This window comes from Salmo trutta, chromosome 14, assembly GCF_901001165.1.
Source record: "Salmo trutta chromosome 14, fSalTru1.1, whole genome shotgun sequence".
Taxonomy (NCBI): domain Eukaryota; kingdom Metazoa; phylum Chordata; class Actinopteri; order Salmoniformes; family Salmonidae; genus Salmo; species Salmo trutta.
The window spans coordinates 73,161,474-73,189,249 of record NC_042970.1 but is presented as its reverse complement, the minus strand read 5'-3'; the positions used below and the strand labels follow the sequence as shown (position 1 = coordinate 73,189,249).

Genomic DNA, 27,776 nt, shown 5'->3' with positions numbered 1-27,776 from the left:
TTTCTCCCTCTCTTTGCCTCTTTTACTGGGCTATTATCATGGGAATGGGTGGCACACAGGAGGGTTGGAGAGGAGCGAGAGAGAGGTAACAGTGTTTTTCTTTTCCCTCGATGGCATTACTTAACCTTTTTCACTCCTAAAATGACTTTGGTGAGTACACCCTAATTGAGTGGATTTTAAAAGCTGTACAGGACTTGCATCTATCCTAAAATAGATGGGCGTGGATGCAAAAGTCCGGGTGACTAGAAAGGAAGCTAAACATCTATCACTGTCATCTAGGTCAAGTATGTAGACACTGATATAATATGATCATTCGTAAAAACTCAACTGCAGTTCCTTTCCAATTCTGGGGATAGCAACAGGCTATGCACCTAACTGGGTCGACTGCAAACACCCAGTATGTGGTGCACTCTGCATGACTTAGTTAGGTCTAGTGGTTCATACAGAATGTTCCTTCAAATAACATATGCAACCTTATATCTGTAAAAAGCCTAGAGGAAGAGGATCCTTCATATGATTCGGTAGTTCTCTCGCTAGCCAGCGATGATGGGACTTCTCTGAACTTTCTAACTTCTTGTTTCAAAGTTAAGACGTATTTTCTAACTTTCACTCCTCTGATTGCCTTCACAACCATGCTGAAAGTATCTATAACTAGACTACATATGATTTACAAACAACTGATTAACTATCAAATATATGATCTATAAGTCTATAAATGAGTTTTCAACAAAACACTGGCAATGCCAGCATTTTCTTTTGTACTGTATTGTATTTTAATGTGTATTTTATAGTGCATTAGACAGGGCGCATTTGGAAAAGAGAGCTCTCAATATGTCTTCCCTGTCGAAATAAAGGTTCAATCAAAAATGAAAATACAGCCTGCATAGACCACCATACATATCTCAGACGGAGTGTTCTGGAAGGATGATACGCCCTCCGACATGTTCTCCCTGGTCTAGCCATGACAACTTCCCACCTTCAAGGCCATGTGATAGACAGACAGCATGGCATAGACAATACTGACTAGTGTGTATTGACAGATTTCAGTCTGACAATGGGACATCGAGTGGGAGTGCTGTTTGTGCTGTCTTGTCCATTGTCATGGCATGACAATGACGTAAGCAATAAAGTTCAAACAGATCTGCCTAGCAGAAGCTTTTATCCAAAACGCCCAGTTCAGTGAGTCCTTTCACTATGGTGACCCCAGTGGGAATCGAACCCACGACCCTGATGTTGCTGGCGCAATGCCCTTACCAGCTGAGACACACAGTGCTGTCATGATGGACATGTTCCACTTCCAGACCCAGTGGGACTATTGAATGTCCACTACCTAGACACTCTTAATGGGGTTGTGGTCTAGTGATCTAATGGTTTAGTGTCTGCTGGTCTGTTGTGGTCTAGTGATCTAATGGTTTAGTGTCTGCTGGTCTGTTGTGGTCTAGCACACAGAGACAGGGCCTTACTGCTATGGCTGGATGGTCATCATAGCAGTAGCTGCAGATAGGTGGTGGACAAAGAAGCCTCTCGTTCCAATGCTACTCAAAAACATTGCATTTGATGTAGCTCAGTTGGTAGAGCATGGTGTTTGCAACACCAGGGTTGTGGGTTTGATTCCCACGGGGGGCCAGCACAGAAAGAAAAAAATGTATGAAATTGTATGAAATGTATGCATTCACTACTGTAAGTCACTCTGGATAAGAGTGTCTGCTAAATGACTAAAATGTAAAAAAAAATGAATGTGGATATGAATCTTGTATATTGATGAGTTATTACTAATTCCATGTGTCTGTACAGGAATAGGTTGGAAGGACTTGGCTAATAACGCAGGTAGCCTAGTGGTTAAATTGTTGAGCCAGTATCAAAAGGTCACTGGTTCTAATACCTCAGCAGACAAGGTGAAACATATGTTGATGTGCCCTTGAGCAATGCACTTAAACCTAATTTGCTCCGGGGAGCTGTACTACTATGGCTGACCCTGTAAAACAACACATTTCACTGCACCTATCTGGTGTAGGTGACAATTCAACAACAACAGTACATCATATTGATGTGTATATGGAATAGGTCATGGTGTAGTTTATACTGCACAACTCAACTGCTTCCAGAGTAAACTCTTCTTTGGCAGTAGCCTGAGAGAAGCCATCAGATATTCCTGAGACTGAAGGGGGGGACGTGTCCAATTCCCCTTTCTGAAATGTCTAAATTTGCCGCTCGTTGCCAAATAAATCCAGCCCAAATCCTGCCTGCCGCTCCCCTCTCATCCCCCTACATGGCTCACTACGATCACACTAAGCAACTCTGTCTAACAGTTTTGCTGTGACCTGACAGCCAGAGACAGCATGACAAAGGATCATTGTGAAACAACACACTCACTCATATGCTGTGTGTGTGTGTGTGTGTGTGTGTGTGTGTGTGTGTGTGTGTGTGTGTGTGCCACTTGAGTTCATGAGTTGACTCAGTGCCCCTAGACTCAGTGTGATGAGTAGGTCTGGGTACATCAGACACTCAGCAGCAGGCCTGTGCATGCTGCTACCGGCGGGTGCTTTAGACTAGACAAGACATCCAGCCGGCACACTGGCCCACTCATACACAGTCAGAGTATATTCATATAGACAGACAACATGGCAGGAAACTAGCCTGGTCCCTGGGCTGTTTGGTCTGTTTTGCTGTCTCCAGGTTGTTGGCAAAACAGCACAATGAGACATGATACCAGGGCCTGTATGTGTCTCAGAGTACTGCTGATCTAGGATCAGTTTCAATACTCCTACCCCATAGATCAGCACTCCTTCCCCTAGATCAGCACTCCTACCTCCTAGATCAGCACTCCTACCTCCTAGATCAGCACTCCTTCCCTAGATCAGCACTCCTACCTCCTAGATCAGCACTCCTACCCCTAGATCAGCACTCCTACCTCCTAGATCAGCACTCCTACCCCTAGATCAGCACTCCTACCCCATAGATCAGCACTCCTACCCCTAGAGCAGCACTCCTACCTCCTAGATCAGCACTCCTACCTCCTAGATCAGCACTCCTACCTCCTAGATCAGCACTCCTACCTCCTAGATCAGCACTCCTACCTCCTAGATCAGCACTCCTACCCCTTAGATCAGCACTCCTACCCCCTAGATCAGCACTCCTACCCCTAGATCAGCACTCCTACCCCCTAGATCAGCACTCCTACCCCTAGATCAGCACTCCTACCCCTAGATCAGCACTCCTACCCCTAGATCAGCACTCCTACCCCATAGATCAGCACTCCTACCCCTAGAGCAGCACTCCTACCTCCTAGATCAGCACTCCTACCTCCTAGATCAGCACTCCTACCTCCTAGATCAGCACTCCTACCTCCTAGATCAGCACTCCTACCCCCTAGATCAGCACTCCTACCCCTAGATCAGCACTCCTACCCCTTAGATCAGCACTCCTACCCCCTAGATCAGCACTCCTACCCCATAGATCAGCACTCCTACCTCCTAGATCAGCACTCCTACCCCCTAGATCAGCACTCCTTCCTTAGATCAGCACTCCTTCCCTAGATCAGCACTCCTTCCCTAGATCAGCACTCCTACCCTCTAGATCAGCACTCCTTCCCCTAGATCAGCACTCCTACCTCCTAGATCAGCACGCCTTCCCTAGATCAGCACTCCTACCTCCTAGATCAGCACTCCTACCTCCTAGATCAGCACTCCTACCTCCTAGATCAGCACTCCTACCTCCTAGATCAGCACTCCTACCCCCTAGATCAGCACTCCTACCCCCTAGATCAGCACTCCTTCCCTGGATCAGCACTCCTTCCCTAGATCAGCACTCCTTCCCTAGATCAGCACTCCTACCCCTAGATCAGCACTCCTACCCCATAGATCAGCACTCCTACCCACTAGATCAGCACTCCTTCCCTAGATCAGCACTCCTTCCTTAGATCAGCACTCCTACCCCTAGACCAGCACTCCTACCCCCTAGATCAGCACTCCTTCCCCTAGATCAGCACTCCTTCCCCTAGATCAGCACTCCTTCCCCTAGATCAGCACTCCTTCCCCATAGATCAGCACTCCTTCCTTAGATCAGCACTCCTACCTCCTAGATCAGCACTCCTTCCCCTAGATCAGCACTCCTTCCCCTAGATCAGCACTCCTTCCCCTAGATCAGCACTCCTTCCCCTAGATCAGCACTCCTACCCCTAGATCAGCACTCCTACCCCTTAGATCAGCACTCCTACCCCTTAGATCAGCACTCCTTCCCTAGATCAGCACTCCTTCCCTAGATCAGCACTCCTACCCCATAGATCAGCACTCCTACCCCATAGATCAGCATTCCTACCCCATAGATCAGCACTCCTACCCCCTAGATCAGCACTCCTTCCCTAGATCAGCACTCCTTCCCTAGATCAGCACTCCTACCCCCTAGATCAGCACTCCTTCCCCTAGATCAGCACTCCTACCTCCTAGACCAGCACTCCTTCCCTAGATCAGCACTCCTTCCCTAGATCAGCACTCCTTCCCTAGATCAGCACTCCTTCCCTAGATCAGCACTCCTACCCCCTAGATCAGCACTCCTTCCCCTAGATCAGCACTCCTACCTCCTAGATCAGCACTCCTTCCCCTAGATCAGCACTCCTACCTCCTAGATCAGCACTTCTACCCCCTAGATAAGCACTCCTTCCCCTAGATCAGCACTCCTACCTCCTAGATCAGCACTCCTTCCCCTAGATCAGCACTCCTACCCCCTAGATCAGCACTCCTTCCCCTAGATCAGCACTCCTACCTCCTAGATCAGCACTCCTACCTCCTAGATCAGCACTCCTTCCCTAGATCAGCACTCCTTCCCTAGATCAGCACTCCTACCCCTAGATCAGCACTCCTACCCCTAGATCAGCACTCCTACCCCTAGATCAGCACTCCTACCCCTAGATCAGCACTCCTACCCCTAGATCAGCACTCCTACCCCTAGATCAGCACTCCTACCCCTAGATCAGCACTCCTACCCCTAGATCAGCACTCCTACCCCCTAGATCAGCACTCCTTCCCTAGATCAGCACTCCTACCTCCTAGATAAGCACTCCTACCCCCTAGATCAGCACTCCTACTCCTAGATCAGCACTCCTACCTCCTAGATCAGCACTCCTACCTCCTAGATCAGCACTCCTACCTCCTAGATCAGCACTCCTTCCTTAGATCAGCACTCCTACCCCTAGACCAGCACTCCTACCCCCTAGATCAGCACTCCTTCCCCTAGATCAGCACTCCTTCCCCTAGATCAGCACTCCTTCCCCTAGATCAGCACTCCTACCCCATAGATTAGCACTCCTTCCTTATATCAGCACTCCTACCTCCTAGATCAGCACTCCTTCCCCTAGATCAGCACTCCTTCCCCTAGATCAGCACTCCTTCCCCTAGATCAGCACTCCTACCCCATAGATCAGCACAAATTCCTTAGATCAGCACTCCTACCTCCTAGATCAGCACTCCTACCCCATAGATCAGCACTCCTTCCCCTAGATCAGCACTCCTACCTCCTAGATCAGCACTCCTTCCCCTAGATCAGCACTCCTACCCCATAGATCAGCACTCCTACCTCCTAGATCAGCACTCTTACCTCCTAGATCAGCACTCCTACCCCCTAGATCAGCACTCCTCCCCCTAGATCAGCACTCCTACCTCCTAGATCAGCACTCCTTCCGCTAGATCAGAACTCCTACCCCATAGATCAGCACTCCTACCTCCTAGATCAGCACTCCTACCCCATAGATCAGCACTCCTACCCCATAGATCAGCACTCCTACCCCCTACATCAGCACTCCTACCCCCTAGATCAGCACCCCTAGATCAGCACTCCTACCCCCTAGATCAGCACTCCTACCTCGTAGGTCAGCATCCTACCTCCTAGATCAGCACTCCTACCCCATAGATCAGCACTCCTACCCCCTAGATCAGCACTCCTACCCCCTAGATCAGCACTCCTACCCCCTAGATCAGCACTCCTACCCCCTAGATCAGCACTCCTACCCCCTAGATCAGCACTCCTACCCCATAGATCAGCACTCCTACCTCCTAGATCAGCACTCCTTCCCCTAGATCAGCACTCCTACCCCCTAGATCAGCACTCCTACCCCCTAGATCAGCACTCCTACCCCCTAGATCAGCACTCCTACCCCATAGATCAGCACTCCTACCTCCTAGATCAGCACTCCTTCCCCTAGATCAGCACTCCTACCCCCTAGATCAGCACTCCTACCCCCTAGATCAGCACTCCTACCCCATAGATCAGCACTCCTACCCACATAGATCAGCACTCCTACCCCCATAGATCAGCACTCCTACCTCCTAGATCAGCACTCCTTCCCCTAGATCAGCACTCCTACCCCCTAGATCAGCACTCCTACCTCCTAGATCAGCACTCCTACCTCCTAGATCAGCATTCCTACCTCCTAGATCAGCACTCCTTCCCTAGATCAGCACTCCTACCTCCTAGATCAGCACTCCTACCCCATAGATCAGCACTCCTACCTCCTAGATCAGCACTCCTTCCCCTAGATCATTACTCCTACCCCCTAGATCAGCACTCCTACCGCCTAGATCAGCACTCCTACCCCCTAGATCAGCACTCCTACCCCCTAGATCAGCACTCTTTCCCCTAGATCAGCACTCCTACCTCCTAGATCAGCACTCCTTCCCCTAGATCAGCACTCCTTCCCTTAGATCAGCACTCCTTCCCCTAGATCAGCACTCCTACCCCCTAGATCAGCACTCCTTCCCCTAGATCAGCACTCCTACCTCCTAGATCAGCACTCCTACCTCCTAGATCAGCACTCCTACCTCCTAGATCAGCACTCCTACATCAGCACTCCTACCCCATAGATCAGCACTCCTTCCCCTAGATCAGCACTCCTACCCCTAGATCAGCACTCCTACCCCCTAGATCAGCACTCCTACCCCCTAGATCAGCACCCCCTAGATCAGCACTCCTACCCCCTAGATCAGCACTCCTACCTCCTAGATCAGCACCCTACCCCCTAGATCAGCACTCCTACCTCCTAGATCAGCACTCCTTCCCTTAGATCAGCACTCCTACCTCCTAGATCAGCACCCCTTAGATCAGCACTCCTACCCCCTAGATCAGCACTCCTACCTCCTAGATCAGCACTCCTTCCTTAGATCAGCACTCCTACCTCCTAGATCAGCACCCCTTAGATCAGCACTCCTACCCCCTAGATCAGCACTCCTACCTCCTAGATCAGCACTCCTTCCTTAGATCAGCACTCCTACCTCCTAGATCAGCACTCCTTCCCTAGATCAGCACTCCTACCCCCTAGATCAGCACTCCTACCGCCTAGATCAGCACTCCTACCCCCTAGATCAGCACTCCTACCCCCTAGATCAGCACTCTTTCCCCTAGATCAGCACTCCTACCTCCTAGATCAGCACTCCTTCCCCTAGATCAGCACTCCTTCCCTTAGATCAGCACTCCTTCCCCTAGATCAGCACTCCTTCCCCTAGATCAGCACTCCTACCCCCTAGATCAGCACTCCTTCCCCTAGATCAGCACTCCTACCTCCTAGATCAGCACTCCTACCTCCTAGATCAGCACTCCTACCTCCTAGATCAGCACTCCTACATCAGCACTCCTACCCCATAGATCAGCACTCCTTCCCCTAGATCAGCACTCCTACCCCTAGATCAGCACTCCTACCCCCTAGATCAGCACTCCTACCCCCTAGATCAGCACCCCCTAGATCAGCACTCCTACCCCCTAGATCAGCACTCCTACCTCCTAGATCAGCACTCCTACCCCCTAGATCAGCACTCCTACCCCCTAGATCAGCACTCCTACCCCCTAGATCAGCACCCCCTAGATCAGCACTCCTACCCCCTAGATCAGCACTCCTACCTCCTAGATCAGCACTCCTACCCCCTAGATCAGCACTCCTACCTCCTAGATCAGCACTCCTACCCCCTAGATCAGAACTCCTACCTCCTAGATCAGCACTCCTACCCCCTAGATCAGAACTCCTACCTCCTAGATCAGCACTCCTTCCCTTAGATCAGCACTCCTACCTCCTAGATCAGCACCCCTTAGATCAGCACTCCTACCCCCTAGATCAGCACTCCTACCTCCTAGATCAGCACTCCTTCCTTAGATCAGCACTCCTACCTCCTAGATCAGCACTCCTTCCCTCGATCAGCACTCCTACCCCCTAGATCAGCACTCCTACCGCCTAGATCAGCACTCCTACCTCCTAGATCAGCACTCCTTTCCCTAGATCAGCACTCCTTCCCCTAGATCAGCTCTCCTACCCCCTAGATCAGCACTCCTTCCCTAGATCAGCACTCCTACCCCCTAGATCAGCACTCCTACCCCCTAGATCAGCACTCCTACCTCCTAGATCAGCACTCCTACCCCCTAGATCAGCAACCCCTAGATCAGCACTCCTACCCCATTGATCAGCACTCCAACCCCCTAGATCAGCACTCCTACCCCCTAGATCAGCACTCCTACCTCCTAGATCAGCACTCCTTCCCCTAGATCAGCACTCCTTCCCTTAGATCAGCACTCCTTCCCCTAGATCAGCACTCCTTCCCTTAGATCAGCACTCCTTCCCCTAGATCAGCACTCCTACCTCCTAGATCAGCACTCCTTCCCCTAGATCAGCACTCCTACCTCCTAGATCAGCACTCCTTCCCCTAGATCAGCACTCCTACCTCCTAGATCAGCACTCCTACCCCCTAGATCAGCACCCCTAGATCAGCACTCCTACCCCCTAGATCAGCATTCCTACCTCGTAGATCAGCACTCCTACCTCCTAGATCAGCACTCCTACCCCATAGATCAGCACTCCTACCCCCTAGATCAGCACTCCTACCCCCTAGATCAGCACTCCTACCCCCTAGATCAGCACTCCTACCCCCTAGATCAGCACTCCTACCCCATAGATCAGCACTCCTACCTCCTAGATCAGCACTCCTACCCCCTAGATCAGCACTCCTACCCCCTAGATCAGCACTCCTACACCCTAGATCAGCACTCCTACCCCATAGATCAGCACTCCTACCCACATAGATCAGCACTCCTACCCCCATAGATCAGCACTCCTACCTCCTAGATCAGCACTCCTTCCCCTAGATCAGCACTCCTACCCCCTAGATCAGCACTCCTACCTCCTAGATCAGCACTCATACCTCCTAGATCAGCATTCCTACCTCCTAGATCAGCACTCCTTCCCTAGATCAGCACTCCTACCTCCTAGATCAGCACTCCTACCCCATAGATCAGCACTCCTACCTCCTAGATCAGCACTCCTTCCCCTAGATCATTACTCCTACCCCCTAGATCAGCACTCCTACCGCCTAGATCAGCACTCCTACCCCCTAGATCAGCACTCCTACCCCCTAGATCAGCACTCTTTCCCCTAGATCAGCACTCCTACCTCCTAGATCAGCACTCCTTCCCCTAGATCAGCACTCCTTCCCTTAGATCAGCACTCCTTCCCCTAGATCAGCACTCCTACCCCCTAGATCAGCACTCCTTCCCCTAGATCAGCACTCCTACCTCCTAGATCAGCACTCCTACCTCCTAGATCAGCACTCCTACCTCCTAGATCAGCACTCCTACATCAGCACTCCTACCCCATAGATCAGCACTCCTTCCCCTAGATCAGCACTCCTACCCCTAGATCAGCACTCCTACCCCCTAGATCAGCACTCCTACCCCCTAGATCAGCACCCCCTAGATCAGCACTCCTACCCCCTAGATCAGCACTCCTACCTCCTAGATCAGCACCCTACCCCCTAGATCAGCACTCCTACCTCCTAGATCAGCACTCCTACCCCCTAGATCAGAACTCCTACCTCCTAGATCAGCACTCCTTCCCTTAGATCAGCACTCCTACCTCCTAGATCAGCACCCCTTAGATCAGCACTCCTACCCCCTAGATCAGCACTCCTACCTCCTAGATCAGCACTCCTTCCTTAGATCAGCACTCCTACCTCCTAGATCAGCACCCCTTAGATCAGCACTCCTACCCCCTAGATCAGCACTCCTACCTCCTAGATCAGCACTCCTTCCTTAGATCAGCACTCCTACCTCCTAGATCAGCACTCCTTCCCTAGATCAGCACTCCTACCCCCTAGATCAGCACTCCTACCGCCTAGATCAGCACTCCTACCGCCTAGATCAGCACTCCTACCCCCTAGATCAGCACTCCTACCCCCTAGATCAGCACTCTTTCCCCTAGATCAGCACTCCTACCTCCTAGATCAGCACTCCTTCCCCTAGATCAGCACACCTTCCCTTAGATCAGCACTCCTTCCCCTAGATCAGCACTCCTTCCCCTAGATCAGCACTCCTACCCCCTAGATCAGCACTCCTTCCCCTAGATCAGCACTCCTACCTCCTAGATCAGCACTCCTACCTCCTAGATCAGCACTCCTACCTCCTAGATCAGCACTCCTACATCAGCACTCCTACCCCATAGATCAGCACTCCTTCCCCTAGATCAGCACTCCTACCCCTAGATCAGCACTCCTACCCCCTAGATCAGCACTCCTACCCCCTAGATCAGCACCCCCTAGATCAGCACTCCTACCCCCTAGATCAGCACTCCTACCTCCTAGATCAGCACTCCTACCCCCTAGATCAGCACTCCTACCTCCTAGATCAGCACTCCTACCCCCTAGATCAGATCTCCTACCTCCTAGATCAGCACTCCTTCCCTTAGATCAGCACTCCTACCTCCTAGATCAGCACCCCTTAGATCAGCACTCCTACCCCCTAGATCAGCACTCCTACCCCCTAGATCAGCACTCCTACCGCCTAGATCAGCACTCCTACCTCCTAGATCAGCACTCCTTTCCCTAGATCAGCACTCCTTCCCCTAGATCAGCTCTCCTACCCCCTAGATCAGCACTCCTTCCCTAGATCAGCACTCCTACCCCCTAGATCAGCACTCCTACCCCCTAGATCAGCACTCCTACCTCCTAGATCAGCACTCCTACCCCCTAGATCAGCAACCCCTAGATCAGCACTCCTACCCCCTAGATCAGCACTCCTACCTCCTAGATCAGCACTCCTACCTCCTAGATCAGCACTCCTACCCCATAGATCAGCACTCCTTCCCCTAGATCAGCACTCCTTCCCCTAGATCAGCACTCCTTCCCCCTAGATCAGCACTCCTACCTCCTAAATCAGCACTCCTACCTCCTAGATCAGCACTCCTACCCCCTAGATCAGCACCCCCTAGATCAGCACTCCTACCCCCTAGATCAGCACTCCTACCTCCTAGATCAGCACTCCTACCTCCTAGATCAGCACTCCTTCCCTTAGATCAGCACTCCTACCTCCTAGATCAGCACCCCCTAGATCAGCACTCCTTCCCCCTAGATCAGCACTCCTACCTCCTAAATCAGCACTCCTACCTCCTAGATCAGCACTCCTACCTACTAGATCAGCACTCCTTCCCTAGATCAGCACTCCTACCCCCTAGATCAGCACTCCTACCTCCTAGATCAGCACTCCTTTCCCTAGATCAGCACTCCTTCCCCTAGATCAGCTCTCCTACCCCCTAGATCAGCACTCCTACATCCTAGATCAGCACTCCTTCCCTAGATCAGCACTCCTACCCCCTAGATCAGCACTCCTACCTCCTAGATCAGCACTCCTTCCCTAGATCAGCACTCCTACCCCCTAGATCAGCACTCCTACCTCCTAGATCAGCACTCCTACCCCCTAGATCAGCAACCCCTAGATCAGCACTCCTACCCCCTAGATCAGCACTCCTACCTCCTAGATCAGCACTCCTACCTCCTAGATCAGCACTCCTACCTCCTAGATCAGCACTCCTACCCCCTAGATCAGCACTCCTTCCCCCTAGATCAGCACTCCTACCCCCTAGATCAGCACTCCTACCCCCTAGATCAGCACTCCTACCTCCTAGATCAGCACTCCTACCTCCTAGATCAGCACTCCTACCTCCTAGATCAGCACTCCTACCTCCTAGATCAGCACTCCTACCCCCTAGATCAGCACTCCTACCTACTAGATCAGCACTCCTACCTCCTAGATCAGCACTCCTACCCCCTAGATCAGCACTCCTACCCTAGATCAGCACTCCTACCTCCTAGATCAGCACTCCTACCTCCTAGATCAGCACTCCTACCTCCTAGATCAGCACTCCTACCTCCTAGATCAGCACTCCTTCCCTAGATCAGCACTCCTACCTCCTAGATCAGCACTCCTACCTCCTAGATCAGCACTCCTACCTCCTAGATCAGCACTCCTACCTCCTAGATCAGCACTCCTACCTCCTAGATCAGCACTCCTTCCCCTAGATCAGCACTCCTTCCCCTAGATCAGCACTCCTACCTCCTAGATCAGCACTCCTTCCCTAGATCAGCACTCCTTCCCTAGATCAGCACTCCTTCCCCTAGATCAGCACTCCTTCCCCTAGATCAGCACTCCTACCTCCTAGATCAGCACTCCTATCTCCTAGATCAGCACTCCTTCCCCTAGATCAGCACTCCTTCCCCTAGATCAGCACTCCTTCCCCTAGATCAGCACTCCTTCCCCTAGATCAGCACTCCTTCCCCTAGATCAGCACTCCTACCCCCTAGATCAGCACTCCTACCTCCTAGATCAGCACTCCTTCCCCTAGATCAGCACTCCTTCCCTAGATCAGCACTCCTTCCCCTAGATCAGCACTCCTTCCCTAGATCAGCACTCCTTCCCTAGATCAGCACTCCTTCCCTAGATCAGCACTCCTACCTCCTAGATCAGCACTCCTTCCCTTAGATCAGCACTCCTTCCCCTAGATCAGCACTCCTTCCCTTAGATCAGCACTCCTCCTCCTAGATCAGCACTCCTTCCCTAGATCAGCACTCCTACCTCCTAGATCAGCACTCCTACCTCCTAGATCAGCACTCCTACCTCCTAGATCAGCACTCCTACCTCCTAGATCAGCACTCCTACCTCCTAGATCAGCACTCTTACCCCCTAGATCAGCACTCCTTCCCTTAGATCAGCACTCCTACCCGTAGATCAGCACTCCTACCCGTAGATCAGCACTCCTACCCGTAGATCAGCACTCCTACCTCCTAGATCAGCACTCATACTCTGAGACACTTTATGAATACAGGCCCTGGCTAGCAGAAAACTGGGATCCAGGCTTTTACTCTCTATAGGTACCTGAAACATTGGTTTAAAGGCCTTCTGTTTAGTTTCTGACCTTTCTGGCTGATGTGTGATGTGGGGGCAGGGAGCTGACTGAGGACAAGGCCTGTTTACATGGCAACAGGAAAGTCACACGGATACTGTACTGACATCAGTGGCTCCTTAGATAAACCATAGAGCAGGGATCATCAACTAGATTCAGGACCATTTTTTCTTGAGCGGATGGTCGGTGGGCCGGAACATAGTTACAAATCATTTGTAGATTGCAAATTGACTGCAAGAAGCCCAAACAGATCGTAACATAAAAATTTCAAACCTTGCTTACATTTGTATACGATCATGTCTCTCTATTATGCGTGGGAATACTTTGTAACAGATTTCCAAAATTAAAATCACTTGGAGCTGATTTTCTAGTGTTTTTACAGTCTTATGTCCACCAATGAAAATTCCAACAAAAAATTATGATTATTCAAATACATTTTTGTTTGGCTCAGATAACTTGGGGGGCCAAATAAAATCACCTGCCTGTTGGGGAACCCTGCCATAGAGAATGTGTCTATAAGTCAACTATTGTCCGTCTCTCACTCCCTTTCTTACAAACTAGTCATACTGGATGGATATCTGTGAATCCAATTTAACATGACTTAGATTACATTGGAATTAATGACTGTAAGTCGCTTTGGATAAAAGTGTCTGTTAAATGGCATATATTATATATATTATTACAAACCTAGGCCTCTATCTTCATCATAATATGACTAGGGTGGGGCCTAAATGCTGAATTAACGACAACATATTGTAAGCCTGCTATGTTGGTAATCAGTTGAGGTTTGAAGTGTAGGTCTATTCTAACATGTGATGACATTGACTGGAGGGATTAAGGCAAGATAAACAGGACGGAGGACCTCGATGACTCAACAGATCTTATGAACAACTCAACCCAAAGTCCAACCACCATTTGGAAGAACAACTGCAGCGAAGGACAGGCTGACTATCAGTCTACCTCTTGAGAGACATGTGACATGCCACCCAACGAGTGACGTTTGATAAAGTCGTTATGGCAAAACTTAAATAAAACAGTGTTAATGATGCACTATAGCTGAGGGCCAATTGCTTCCGCTGCGGTGGTGTGTGGTGTGTGTGTGTGTGTGTGTGTGTAATAACCATATGGCATTCTAGATATCACCACATGGGTGTTGTCACACAAACAACTTCTGTGAGAGAGCAGACTGAGCCAACCTCACAGTTATACATTTTAAAATTGTACCGTTATTTAACTAGGCAAGTCAGTTAAGAATAAATTCTTATTTACAATGACAGCATACCAGGGAATAGTGGGTTAACTGCCTTGTTCTGGGGCAGAACATCAGATTTTTACCTTGTGAGCTCGGCAACCTTTCGGTTACTGGCCTAACACTCTAACCACTAGGCTCCCTGCCGCCCAAGCTGTCAACACACATTCATTGTATTGATTATTCTGTTATAGAAATGAATTGGTAATGAAATATACATTGCCTGCAAGGCAACATTTGACTAATAGCTTTGTCTAATATACTTGTTCAAGTCAAATGGACAAAGGCTGTAGAATAGACTAACCGACTTTGCTATCTGATTCTTCTGATTCCAATTAGTGGGAACAATGGACCGTGTGGGAGACATATAGGCCATAGGGGGTTATTCATTTCCATATGATCAGTGTACATAATAGGGCAACAATGAATATCACTTAGTCCTTAAATTGAACATAAACAGCACATTTCTTGAGAGATGTAGGTTGGAGCAGCACAGCTGCAAGCCTTTGATAAATGCAGGATTGATTCTTTGTAAAGGGTATTTTTAATGGGAACCGTAAACTATTATTCTGCACGCTGATTAGGATGATGTTGTTGCGATTTAAATCTGTTTGGGAGTGGGACACACGCGGCCGGTCCCCACCCATCATTCACGAGTCATTGTTTCCATTTTTTCCACCCACACCCCTTTTTTTTTTTTTAAATAACGGTGCGAAGAAAGGGAACATTTCTTACCATATTTCGAGTCCGGAGTCGGATTCTTCTCGTTTAGCTCCATGGTTGAATACTTGGGTGTTCTCGCTGCTGGCTGCTGATCAAATTCTGGACAGTTACCATGGAAATGTCGAAGAAAAAAAACATCAATAACACAGTGAGCGATTCCCTATTCGCCGTCAAAACCGAACGTACTGTGGCAAGACCATCCCAAATCATGATACATTCCACACCACGAGAGAGAGAGAGAGAGAGAGAGACAGTGGCCAATCAGATATAAAAACTAACAACTGACAGCTTGCTCGGCCAATTAAATAACCCTGAAGGCCGGACCAAAACTATTTATTTCTTGCTGCCACTTCAAAGGAATGTGAAGAAGGGTTGTGCTGCCAGACACTATGAATAGCCTATTTTAATTTAAAAATCATTAGGCAAAATTATTCTTTACAACATGCAAATCAAATGTAGAGACTGTAAGTTGTTTAAACTTAAAGGAAATCTCTCACAGCTTTGAGTGGAAAAATTCACTTGATATCAACAAAATTGAAAAGAATGCAAAAAGTAAAAAGGTGCATGCAGTGAAGAGAGGAAGAAAGAGAGCACTTGTGTTAAAATAACAGAGTTGGAGAGAGAGAGAGAGGGAGAGAAATACTGGATGGGGGTCTGAGGCTTTTGGCCTAAAGAGCAGGAACCCAGACTTCACCAAAGAAATCAGAAATATAGACATTGTCATCCTGCAAGAAACATGGTATAAAGGAGATGGACCGACTGGTTGGCCTCTAGGTGTTACACGGGGAAGAGACTCAGGGGGTATGCTAATTTGGTATAGATCATACTTAACCCACTCCATTGAATTAATCAGGATTAATTTGGGGCGGCAGGTAGCCTAGTGGTTAGAGTGTTGGACCAGTAACCGAAAGGTTGCAAGATTGAATCCCCGAGCTGACAAGGTAAAAATCTGTAGTTCTGCCCCTGAACCTTGGCAGTTAACCCACTGTTCCTAGGCCATCATTGTAAATAAGAACTTGATCTTAACTGACTTGCCAAGGTAAACAATGTGAAAAAAATATATATATCATTGAGTTAATAAAGCCACATACAAACATGGTCTATTTTTTGTTTTCTTGAGTAAGGAAGCTCCAAAATGACAGTGTTTCAGCCTAGCTAAGTGCTTTCTGTGGTGGTGGGTCAAGCCAACAGAAAATACAGAGCTTTACGCCGTGATTGGCTCAGTGTTCTGTCACTCATGGGAACACTATGTCACCTCCAAGTCTAAGGGTAGACCTTGAAAATTCTAGCCCTTTGGGTGCTGCCATAGAGTTAAATTAGAAGTGCCCATCCAAGAAGGCTCAAGGTCATTTGCCACAGATAAAATTACATCAAATCATGTTATATCTACAGTAGCTTTGATTGGACTGATCATGTCAACATCATACTTTCAAAATCTTAGCTAGCAGTCATCATCATGAATGAAGTCGACAATCTACTGGCAAATCCTTTTTAATCCTTGTCATATGAAGATAAATATTGAAGAGAAATTATAGATAAAACGTATTGGTGCTCATCGGCCATTGGACATAAACATTACACAACAAGTTGGAAATCGTAAGTTCAACAATGAGTGGTTTGAAAGGAATCAGTGACAGTGGCTGTGTGGTCCCAAATCTGGGATTTTCCTAATTTAAAATGATAAACATTCAACATTGGCAATGCTGTCAATGAAGTGTGATTTGTGCCACGCTCAAAACAACTGTTAACTCGTAACTGCGAAAACTTGACTTCAGTGAGTTCAAGGCAACTGCGAAGTCGGGAATAAACAAGCTCCGGGAAAGTTATCAACGGTCATCCAACTCGGAATTGTAAATCTGGCCTCTTTCTAGAGCTACGACCTGAAGATCAATGACGTCATCATATTTCGACCGTGTTTTTTTCAGAGTTCCCAGATGTTTTGAAAGCACCATAAATCCAGAGAATAACAAACTTTGATATCAACATTTGACCACGAAGGACCGCCGCTCCACCTTCCTGTTCAAGTGAGCACAGCACAACAAGGTGTGTCCAAAAATGTATTGTATGCTGCTGCATAGATTATGTACTATGCCAGGGAGTAGCTAAGAAAGTAATACCAAGTGTATGTTGTGTAGTAAGATGTGCCTCACCCTAATAATTTGGTCTATTTACCCCTCTTAATTTCGCCTACTGTTCTGACTTGGTGGTGCACATGTAGCCTATAGCCTGTTTAAGAGAAAGGTTTTAGAGAATATTGCAAGAGCTTTCATTGTGTGTTTATATGCCCCCTTTATTTATTATATGGTTCTGACTTGGTGTACAGGGAGAACACTGTAAGAACAGCCCATGTTCTGAATTCTGTCACTGTACATTTCAAAAGTGTTTAAAAAAAATGTATATTGACTACGTCCGTCCTAGCTCGCTCATTGATGTTTTAATCAAAATTACGGATTGCCTTTTATCCGCTTATCGTCCCCTTATGCCACAGTTTGTACATCTCAATTGTCATTAGAAGCCACATTTGTTTAAGCAAGTCAGCCATAGGAGCTATGTTTTTTAAAAAGGCAGTAAATGAGGCTGAATGACTGTTTTGCTACCAGACAAGGCTCCACTGATAGCCAGGTGTAGCAGTGGTAAAATATTGGGACTGCTGTTGGGACAGCTTTATGTAGGCCCTAACAGTTTGTGGGAACCGTTTATAGTACAATTAATGTATTGTTTAGTGTTGTGTTGTGGCTTTGCTGGCATGCATCCCACTTTTATTTATTTTTGCCCTACCAAGATTTACATGCTAAAATCGCCACTGCAAAGAACTATACCTACCTCGGCCTAAACATCAGCACCACAGGTAACTTCCACCAGGCTGTGAACAATCTAAAAGACAAGGCAAGGGCCTTCTACGCCATCAAAAGGCACATAAAACTTGACATCACAATCAGGATCTGGCAAAAAATATTTCAATCAGTTATAGAACCCATTGCCCTCTATGGTTGTGCAGTCTGGGGTCCACTCAGCAACCAAGAATTCACAATATGGGACAAACACCCAAAAATATACTTTAGGTACAACGCAAAACCCCAAACAATGCATGCAGAGCATTAGGACGATACCCGCCAGAAAAGAGCTGTTCAATTATATAACCACCTAAAAGGAAGCGATGTTGACACGTTCCACCACAAAGCTCTCATCTGCAGAGAGACAAACCTAAAGAAAAGTCTCCCCAGCCAGCTGGTTTTGCTATTGATAGAGGTCGCCGTAGGTCGCCGAGAGAGAGAGGACAGGCTATGTGCCCACTGCCCACAAAATGAGGTGGAAACTAAGCTGCCTTTCCTAACCTTCCAAATGAATGACCATTTTAGAGATACATATTTCTCACAGATCACACAGACCCACAAAGAATTTGAAAACAATCAAACATTGATAAACTCCCATATTTGTTAGGTGAAATACCGCACTGTGCATTCATAGCAGCACGATTTGTGGCCAGTTGCCTTGAGAAAAGGACAACCAGTAGAGCACAAACAACATTGTAAATACCACCAATATTTATCTGTTTATTTATCTTCCCCTACTATTCGTACCACAATTATTTTGCACATTGCTAAAACACTGTACATAGCTGATAACATAACACTTGAAATGTCTTTATCTTTTTTAAAATCTTTTTCAGTGCAATATTTACTGTTAAACTCAAATCATTTTTTGTTGATGTTTTGTATCTTCTCACTTTTGTTTATTGTTTATTTCCCTTGTTTTGGCATGGGAAACATGTGTTTACATTGCCAAAACAAGTGAAATAAAGCCCCTTTCAATTGAATTAAGAGAGAGCGAGATCGTACCTCAGCAACCGTGTAGGCCGGGTGACATAGCAAATAGAGGCTATTGTGGTCAGCCCTGACAACCCTATCCTTGCTTTCAGGGGTGTCATGTGGATGAACTATGCCAAGATTCGTCTAACATAACATATCATGAATAATGAATGAGGTTACGCTTCTTATATTTAGTTTCCTGGCCTTTGAATGCTTGGAAGTAATCATGTTTGCCTAATTAATCCTTTCTGCATAATGCATTTTATATTGTTGTTAATTTGCATTGACAACTGTAATCATTATACACACATTTCATTCAGCAAACTGATCTATTCAAAGTATCGTGTTGAGCTATTTACTTTTTCTATATGAAAATATCCCAACCACACATGTTGTTCACCAAACAAACAATTTTAGGCTTATCTCATTCAATTCTGATTAATGCCACATAGCCTAATATCAGTGGCGTAAAGTACTTAAGTAAAAATACTTTAAAGTACTACATAAGTAGTTTTTGTGGGTATATGTACTTTACAATATATATTTTGGACAACTTTTACTTCACTACATTACTAAAGAAAAGTATATAATTTTTACTCCATACATTTTCCCTGACACCCAAAATTACTCATTACATTTTGAATGCTTAGCAGGACAGGAAAATTGTTAAATTCACACACTTATCAAGACAACATCCCAGGTCATCCCTACTGCCTCTTATCTGGAGGACTCCTTAAACACAAATGCTTTGTTTGTAAATTATTGCCAAAGTGTTCGAATGTTCCCCTGGCTATCCATAAATAAAAAAAACAAGCACATCGTGCTGTCTGGTTTGCTTAATGTAGGGAATTTGAAATCATTTATACTTTTACTTTTGATACTTAAGTATATTTATAACCTAATACTTTTAGACTTTACTCAAGTAGTATTTTAGTGGGTGACTTTCACTTTTACTTGAGTAATTTTCTATTAAAGATATCATTACTTTTACTCAAGTATGACAATTGTGTACTCTTTCCACCACTGCCTAATATAAAGCCTACATTTCACTTCTCAATATGTTTAATTGAAAACGTTCAACAAATGTTTTTTCTTTTTTAACAAATATGTGTATGGTTATGGTAAATAAACACTATAATTGGATAATACTTTTAATACTACAATCCTATACAATTGTGGTGTCCTCGGGCTTGGTTTAAGATACAGTATTTTGAACCTAGTCTTCAGAAGCACATGGCCATTTCGCCATTTGCCACCTGGACCTATTTTTTACAATCTAGTGGTGCATTCAAGGCAACTGGGAACTCGGAAATATACGAGATGAAATTATGACGTCAGTGATCTTCAAGTCGGAAAGTCGGCTCTCTAGGCCCGAGTTCCCGAGTTGGAATTCCGACTTGGATGACCGTTCAAAATAATATTTCCCAGTCAGAGCTCGTTTTTTCCGAGTTTCCAGTTGTCTTGAGCGCACTGAAATCGGAAGTCGGAGATTTCCGAGTTCCCAGTTGCCATTTGTTTTGAAGGCGGCATATGACGAACATTATATATATATATATATTCTTACAATTATTTTTTATTTCACCTTTATTTAACAAGGTAGACTAGTTGAGAACAAGTTCTCATTTACAACTGCGACCTGGCCAAGATAAAGCAAAGCAGTGTGACACAGACAACAACAGAGTTACACATGGAGTAAACAATAAACAAGCCAGTAACACAATAAACAAGTCAATGACACTGTAGAAAAAAATAAAGTCTATATACAGTGTGTGCAAAAGACATGAGGAGGTAGGCAATAAATAGGCCATAGGAGCGAATAATTACAATTTAGCAGATTAACACTGGAGTGATAAATGAGCATATGATGACGTGCAAGTACAAATAATCGTGTGCAAAAGAGAACAGTATGGGGGATGAGGTAGGTAGATTGGGTAGGCAATTTACAGATGGACTATGTACCGCTGCAGTGATCGGTTAGCAGCTCAGGTAGCTGATGTTTAAAGTAGGTGAGGGAAATAAAAGTCTCCAAATTCAGCGATTTTTGCAATTCGTTCCAGTCACTGGCAGCAGAGAACTGGAAGGAAAGGCGGCCAAATGGGGTGTTGGCTTTGGGGATGATCAGTGAGATATACCTGCAAATAGAACAATTCCGAGTTCCTAGTTCCGACTAGCATTTGAACGCGGCATTTATATACTCACAGCCAATGAGATGGGAAGGAAGTGTGCCAACGCCCACGACATGCCTTCGGCCAGATGGCTATACATTAGCGCCATTTTGAGTGTGGCATTCTTCACTTTTGGAAAAAGTTCCAAAAAGAAAAACCAATGACAAAAAGTATTTAACCCACACATAACTTTATGAATCATTACACTCTAAATAGTTTTATAATGCAAATATATATACATTTTTTGTAATGCTTTAATTCAAGGTTAACAAAATCTAAATTTCTTAACGCCACTCTGTTGCATAATCTTCTACTTCACAGGTGTAGTGTCTATTGGCTTGAAAAGCTGTCCCCACGCCCTCACGTAGCCATTTGACGTCACACTGCAGCGATTACAAAACAACCAGCGTTGCGTGAGATAAGGCCAACATTATCAGATCATCGGAAATAATTATCAGACAAGAACAGGTACAGTAATGATACTATGTTGTGCATGAAGTTGCTCACTGCAATCTTACATTATTGCGGAGGAAGACTTGTTTTTACTGCTACTGTTTAGAACGTTTCTTTTTTTATTTTTTACTTGCTGTTCAACATGTGTTATACAATGTTTTGTAACAGGCTTGTGTAATGAAGGACAGCTACCATAAAACATGACATTTCTTATCTTATTCGTTCAAATAGAGCTATGGAACACCAGGAAAATTATATTAAAACAAGAATCTGTACCATAGGATCTTTTTTCCATTTGATTATAACTGCCATTATTGGTACAGTATGTTACAGTATTGTCACTAAAATGCTTCAAATGTGATTTTTGACCATCACATTGTTTTAAATGTCATACATTTTTCTCAAAATGAATAATTCATTTGATAATATGATAATATCATGTTTTGTAAATGTATAATCTTCACTCTCCTTAGTATACCGTTAAATGTGTCTTGTGTTTCTTTCAGACTGTGTACCATGGCTCTCAGAGGTGCTGTGACTCGTTTGCTCTCCAACGCTAAGAAATGTGCTGCAATCTCAGCCTCCCGGGCACAGGGCACAGCAGCAGCTTCACCAGCCCAAAACGGTGAGTTTACATGTGAGCATATAATAACATAGAATGGGATTGAATTAAAGTGACATTTTTAAGAGTCTAGAATGTATTGCTGCTTTTTTGTTGGTCTCGGTTGATTACTTATTGTGCCGTTGACTCTTTCAGAAGCTGAAGTGGTCGCCAAAAAGCCAGAAAAAGCACGTAAGTAATTTATACAAGTTAAACTCGTAAAGCTACAGTATTGGACAAACCGCATCATGTGTACATGGCACCGCTAGGTGCCACTGGCTACACATACAGACATGGTGTATTATATTATGAAACGTGGTGGTGGACAGTATGACATCACCATGTTTGTGTCGCCTCATGTTCTAATTCCCATGGCCCTCTACAGCCAAGGTGCAGTTTAACTGGCGTGACGCCCTGGAGCTGGACGGCCTGCTGACAGAGGAGGAGGTGATGATCAGAGACTCTTTCAGGACCTACTGCCAGGAGAAACTAATGCCACGCATCATCATGGCCAACAGACACGAACGTAAGCATTGACGCAGTGTGTAAGCACAGACATAGGCTGAGGCATGGCCATGGCCATGGCCAACAGCGACAAGCTGAGGCACTGACAATTGGCCAGCGGACATGAATGTCAGCACTGACACATGGCCAATGGAGATAAATGTCAGCACTGACACATGGCCAGCGGAGATAAATGTCAGCACTGACACATGGCCAACAGACCCAACCGTAAACACAGGCTGAGGTGCTATTCCTGGAGAGAAGACTTCTCATGTTGCACAATGAACTTCTCTATAAACTATTTATTCATGCTCACTTTCTGTTTGTTTGTTCCCCCCCACAGATTTCCATCGTGAGATTGTCTCAGAGATGGGAGAGCTGGGTGTCTTGGGGCCAACCATCCAAGGTAAATAACATATGAAACATGCATCATCCTGTTATTGATGTGTTCATATTCAATCTTCATGCTCAACTCGATTAGTCCACTAATTGTCCTTCTTCCTCAACTTTGTCTCTTCTTCACCCAGGTTATGGTTGTGCCGGCACCAGCTACGTGGCCTACGGGCTCATTGCCAGGGAGGTGGAGAGGGTGGACAGTGGCTACCGGTCAGTCATGAGTGTCCAGTCCTCACTGGTGATGCACCCCATCAACGCCTACGGAACAGAGGAACAGAAGGAGAAGTGGCTACCCAGGCTAGGTAAGCAATAACTACTATATATTCCATAGAAAAATGACACATGGTATAGAAACTAGAGCTGGGCGATATGGAAAAAAATCCATATCCTGATAAATTGACTGAAGTATCACGATAACGATAAATTGAACGATAAATTCATAACATTAATGTGTGCCAGTTACTTTTTTTACATTACCCTTAAAACTACTACTACTACTTTAGATGTTGTAGCTATCGATTGAAGAAAGGAAAAACCCGCACTCACTCAGATATCAATTGTCCCATTAGCAATAGCCCATATTAGCAATAGCCCAGACTTACTTCATTTCAAACTTCACATTCCTATAGTAAAGGCTACTTATTGTTATTATCGATATCAATGTCCTCAATAAATGGTTGATACTGACCGAACCAATAATTTTCGGTTTAGAAACTGTGTTGGGTTTCAGTTCATAAGTATGAAGAAAAATAACATAGATGAACAAACAACAGGTGTTTCTACATAGTTAATATTGGCACATAGACAAAAGTCTAAGTTGTTGTACAAAGTAATTGTGGTGTGAAATTGAAAATTCAACTAATGCAGACTGAAGCAGAGCTCATATTCCAGTTAGATAAGGCCTCTTCATAATCTCATCTCTCTCTGTGTAATGCTGCAGCTCGTGGGGAGATCTTGGGCTGTTTCGGCCTGACTGAGCCCAACCACGGCAGTGACCCCGCGGGCATGGAGACCAAGGCCAAGTACAACCCCTCTAGTAGCACCTTCACCATCAGCGGAGCCAAGACATGGTAAGGTTCTTCTAGACTGGTACCCAGGTTATCTGACCAGTCTGCATGTATGTCTGACTGGGTAGGTTCTAGTCTGGGTTACCATACCATTCTGTTTCTGCTTTAGTTCACTTCTTTGAAAGACCAGGCTAGGTAGGTAGAGTAGTTAGGAGTCAATTAACCCTAACCCTAATGATTACATACCCTACATTACTCATCTCATATGTATTTACTGTACTCTATACCATCTACTGCATCTTGCCTATGCCGTTCGGCCATCGCTCATCCATATATTTATATGTACATATTCTTATTCATTCCTTTACACTTGTGTGTATAAGGTAGTTGTTGTGACATTTTTAGATTACTTGTTAGATATTACTGCATGGTCGGAACTAGAAGCACAAGCATTTCGCTACACTCGCATTAACATCTGCTAACCATGTGTATGTGACCAATAACATTTGATTTGAGCAATAAAATGTCCCAATGAGGAGACATATCCCTTCAGTTATATGGATGCTGAAAAATGCAGGTGTAACAAACAGTACTTCCACAATGTTTGTTGTCTCCACTGTGGGAACTTTAGGTGGCATGACATAAAGGTTAGATGTACGTGTGACTGTCTCATTATGGAAAGAACGTTATGAGAGGGACCTCATGCACAGCTTCATACATAGCAATCCATATATAGATGCAGTAACTTTACACCAGTTGTTGGCAAAGCTCATGCCAGACTGTTTGCACTGTTACGTCTCTATATATGTTTCGTAATACAAGCAGTAACCACATTGCCCTGTATTAAAACTCAGGGCCATAATTATGAGCTCTTATAGTTGGCCCTCTAGCTTTTCCCTGCCTGCGTCCCCCACCATATTATATGCCCTTACCCTCGCATATGATGTAGTTGAACCTATAATACCCTAACTCTCACTATGGGTAACTAACTTAGCGTATTCTCTCCCCTATCCCCCAGGATCACCAACTCACCCGTGGCGGACATCGCGGTGGTCTGGGCTAAGTGTGAGGATGGCAGGATCAGAGGTTTCATCCTGGAGCGTGGCATGAAGGGCCTGGCAACGCCTAAGATCGAGGGCAAGTTCTCTCTGCGGGCGTCGGCCACGGGCATGATCCTGATGGACGAGGTGGAGGTGCCCCAAGAGAATATGTTGCCCAACGTCTCTGGACTGGCTGTGAGTAAGCCTAGCTGTTGGACTCAAACAAATAATGCTGTTTAGAAATACTGTAAATGGAATTATTTACTATAGGAACAATTCTGACTGAATCAAAGCTGCTGACCGAGATACTGTATGTTTAGGGAACTCTCGAGATGTGATCTAGAAAACAAAGTCAGTTCTCTAAAGATGAAGAAAAGGTGTTCTGTTAAAATATAATATATTGAACTGAACATACTGTATATGTCTCATTTGTGGTCAGGGTCCCTTCGGCTGCCTGAATAACGCCCGCTACGGTATCGCCTGGGGTGCTCTGGGTGCTGCCGAGTTCTGCTTCCACGCTGCCCGCCAGTACACACTGGACAGGTAAACACCTCTCTCCCTACTCATTATGTCATCAACTCTATTAATTCAGAGCACTTTTTGGTATGAACGGATGAAGTAGCTTGTTCAGGAACACGTTAGCTCAGTAGTAAAGAGTATTGAAGGGAGTCAAGCTGCCATCCTGACTCTTCTTTCAGCATTTTAGGACCATATTATATGTTGCTGACATCTGATTTGCTCTCTTTTGTTTTGGTCCATTCAGGATCCAGTTTGGCGTGCCCCTGGCCAGGAACCAGCTGATGCAGAAGAAGATGGCGGACATGCTGACAGAGATCACCATCGGCCTGCAGTCCTGTCTGGCCCTAGGCAGACTCATCGACGACAAGAAGTGAGTGGAGTCCCACTGAGTGAGCGAAATGCTTGCTTTTGGATGTGAGGAGAGACTGCAGTGTGTGTTTATGCATTGGTCTGTGTACTAGTTTCATATTGAATATGTGAAGAGAGACTATCTCTGTGTGTGTACTGTATGTGTCCATCTTTCTTCATCATATTAAACATATATTAAACATATTAAACACATACATATCCTGTATGTCTTCCCTCCCTCAGAGCGGCCCCTGAGATGATCTCCATGCTGAAGAGGAACAGCTGTGGGAAGTCCCTGGACATCGCCAGGCAGGCCCGAGACATGTTGGGAGGCAACGGCATCGCAGACGAGTACCACATTATCAGACACGTCATGAACCTGGAGGCCGTCAACACATACGAAGGTGAGGAGAAGATTGATTGAATATGGTGTTTAAAGGATGGAAAGGTTGGATAGAAGAACAGGTGATTGGAACATGAGCAGAAAGTAGTCTGGATTGGAGTGAGACAATGAGACTGGATGACCAGCAGAGGTCAGTAGTGTACAAATTAAGTGTTACAGTTACTTGTTGGTTTTGTGGTATAATTCTCAGTCAGTGGAGGCTGCTGAGGGGAGGACGGCTCATAATAATGTCTGGAACGGAGTAAATGGAATGGCATCAACCATGTGTTTGATGTATTTGATACCATTCCACTTATTCAGCTTCAGCCATTACCACGAGCCCATCCTCCCCAATTAAGATGCCACCAACCTCCTGTGTTCTCAGTATGTATGTATTATATATCCCTACAATATCTAATGTAATTTAAATCAAAAGTTTAGCCTCACTTGCACATTTCTCTTATCAAATAATCAACCCACAATGCCGTTGTCTTTGCTTGTTCTTCTAGGTACCCATGACATCCATGCCTTGATCCTGGGCCGAGCCATCACTGGCCTTCAGTCATTCACTGTTGAGAAGTAAACTCTCCTCCTTGTCCTCCTATTACAACGGACTGAATAACGGACTTAAAGTACACTGGGAAAGCCTTGAGCTACCCATCTATCTGTCTTCTGAGAAGTAATCACTGAGGGTGTGTGCCTGACTGCTGATGGACTTCCATCCCCAAGTGCCTCTGTTTGGTGATAGTATATTAAAGTAAAAGTCAACCTGAAAGAAACACTGGGTCCAAATATGAGACGGTTTTGTTTTGCTTATGTACCTGTACTCAATCAATCGACTATTGAAATACAATGTCAGCTTGAATGTTGATACAGTAGCTTCAGTCTCCTATTACAAAGGGGTGTCACAATGGTATGTAGCATGGTGATACGGGATCTGTATAGATTAGAAAGATAACTTATTCCATAACATATCTTAATGGGTGAGAGGTTGTACAGTATGTATGTGTATCTTTAGAGATTTGACCAGATTTGATTAGACCAGATTTCACAACTGGTCTATTTGATTTATTTCTAGGTGAAAGAAATGAACTGTACATAAAGCATATTTTGAAATTACGAATTGTATAATTTCGTAATTGTGATACCGACGGCTGACCTAAATCAGTGCCCTTTTTGAGGACAGAGAATGTCCCAATTCAATGATCTGCCATATCGGAATAGTCATAGGATTAGGGACTCGCTTGCAAAGGATTTTTTTCTCTCTCATTATTTCACATTATCTGGTCAAAAAAGCCATTGACATGCAATCACACTAACTGAAATGACAAAGAAGCGAGCCATGGCTTTGTAACAACACACTCAGGTTTATTAACCAA

The 27,776-nt window shown here is 45.7% G+C and overlaps 2 protein-coding genes across 3 annotated transcripts in view; one reads left to right on the top strand and one right to left on the bottom strand.

Annotated features, from left to right (window-relative positions):
- The window catches only part of LOC115147336 (choline transporter-like protein 2), a 32,424-nt gene extending 17,017 nt beyond the window's left edge, over positions 1 to 15,407 (bottom strand). The window contains exon 1 of one of the 2 annotated variants that reach the window (XM_029689527.1): positions 15,186 to 15,407. In XM_029689527.1, the coding sequence (XP_029545387.1) occupies positions 15,186 to 15,228 (43 nt within the window). In that variant the 5' untranslated portion in view covers positions 15,229 to 15,407. The remainder of the gene's footprint in view (positions 1 to 15,185) is intronic. The other variant, XM_029689529.1, reaches the window with a different exon arrangement.
- LOC115147338 (glutaryl-CoA dehydrogenase, mitochondrial) lies at positions 12 to 27,514 on the top strand. The gene is made up of 13 exons (XM_029689535.1): positions 12 to 85; positions 21,469 to 21,615; positions 22,107 to 22,225; positions 22,358 to 22,393; positions 22,587 to 22,727; positions 23,049 to 23,111; positions 23,233 to 23,403; positions 24,042 to 24,171; positions 25,127 to 25,343; positions 25,588 to 25,691; positions 25,912 to 26,037; positions 26,259 to 26,419; positions 26,907 to 27,514. The coding sequence occupies exons 3-13, from the start codon at positions 22,117 to 22,119 to the stop codon at positions 26,978 to 26,980; spliced, it is 1,332 nt and encodes a 443-aa protein (XP_029545395.1). The 5' UTR covers positions 12 to 85; positions 21,469 to 21,615; positions 22,107 to 22,116; the 3' UTR covers positions 26,981 to 27,514.
- The last annotated feature ends 262 nt before the right edge of the window (positions 27,515 to 27,776 follow it).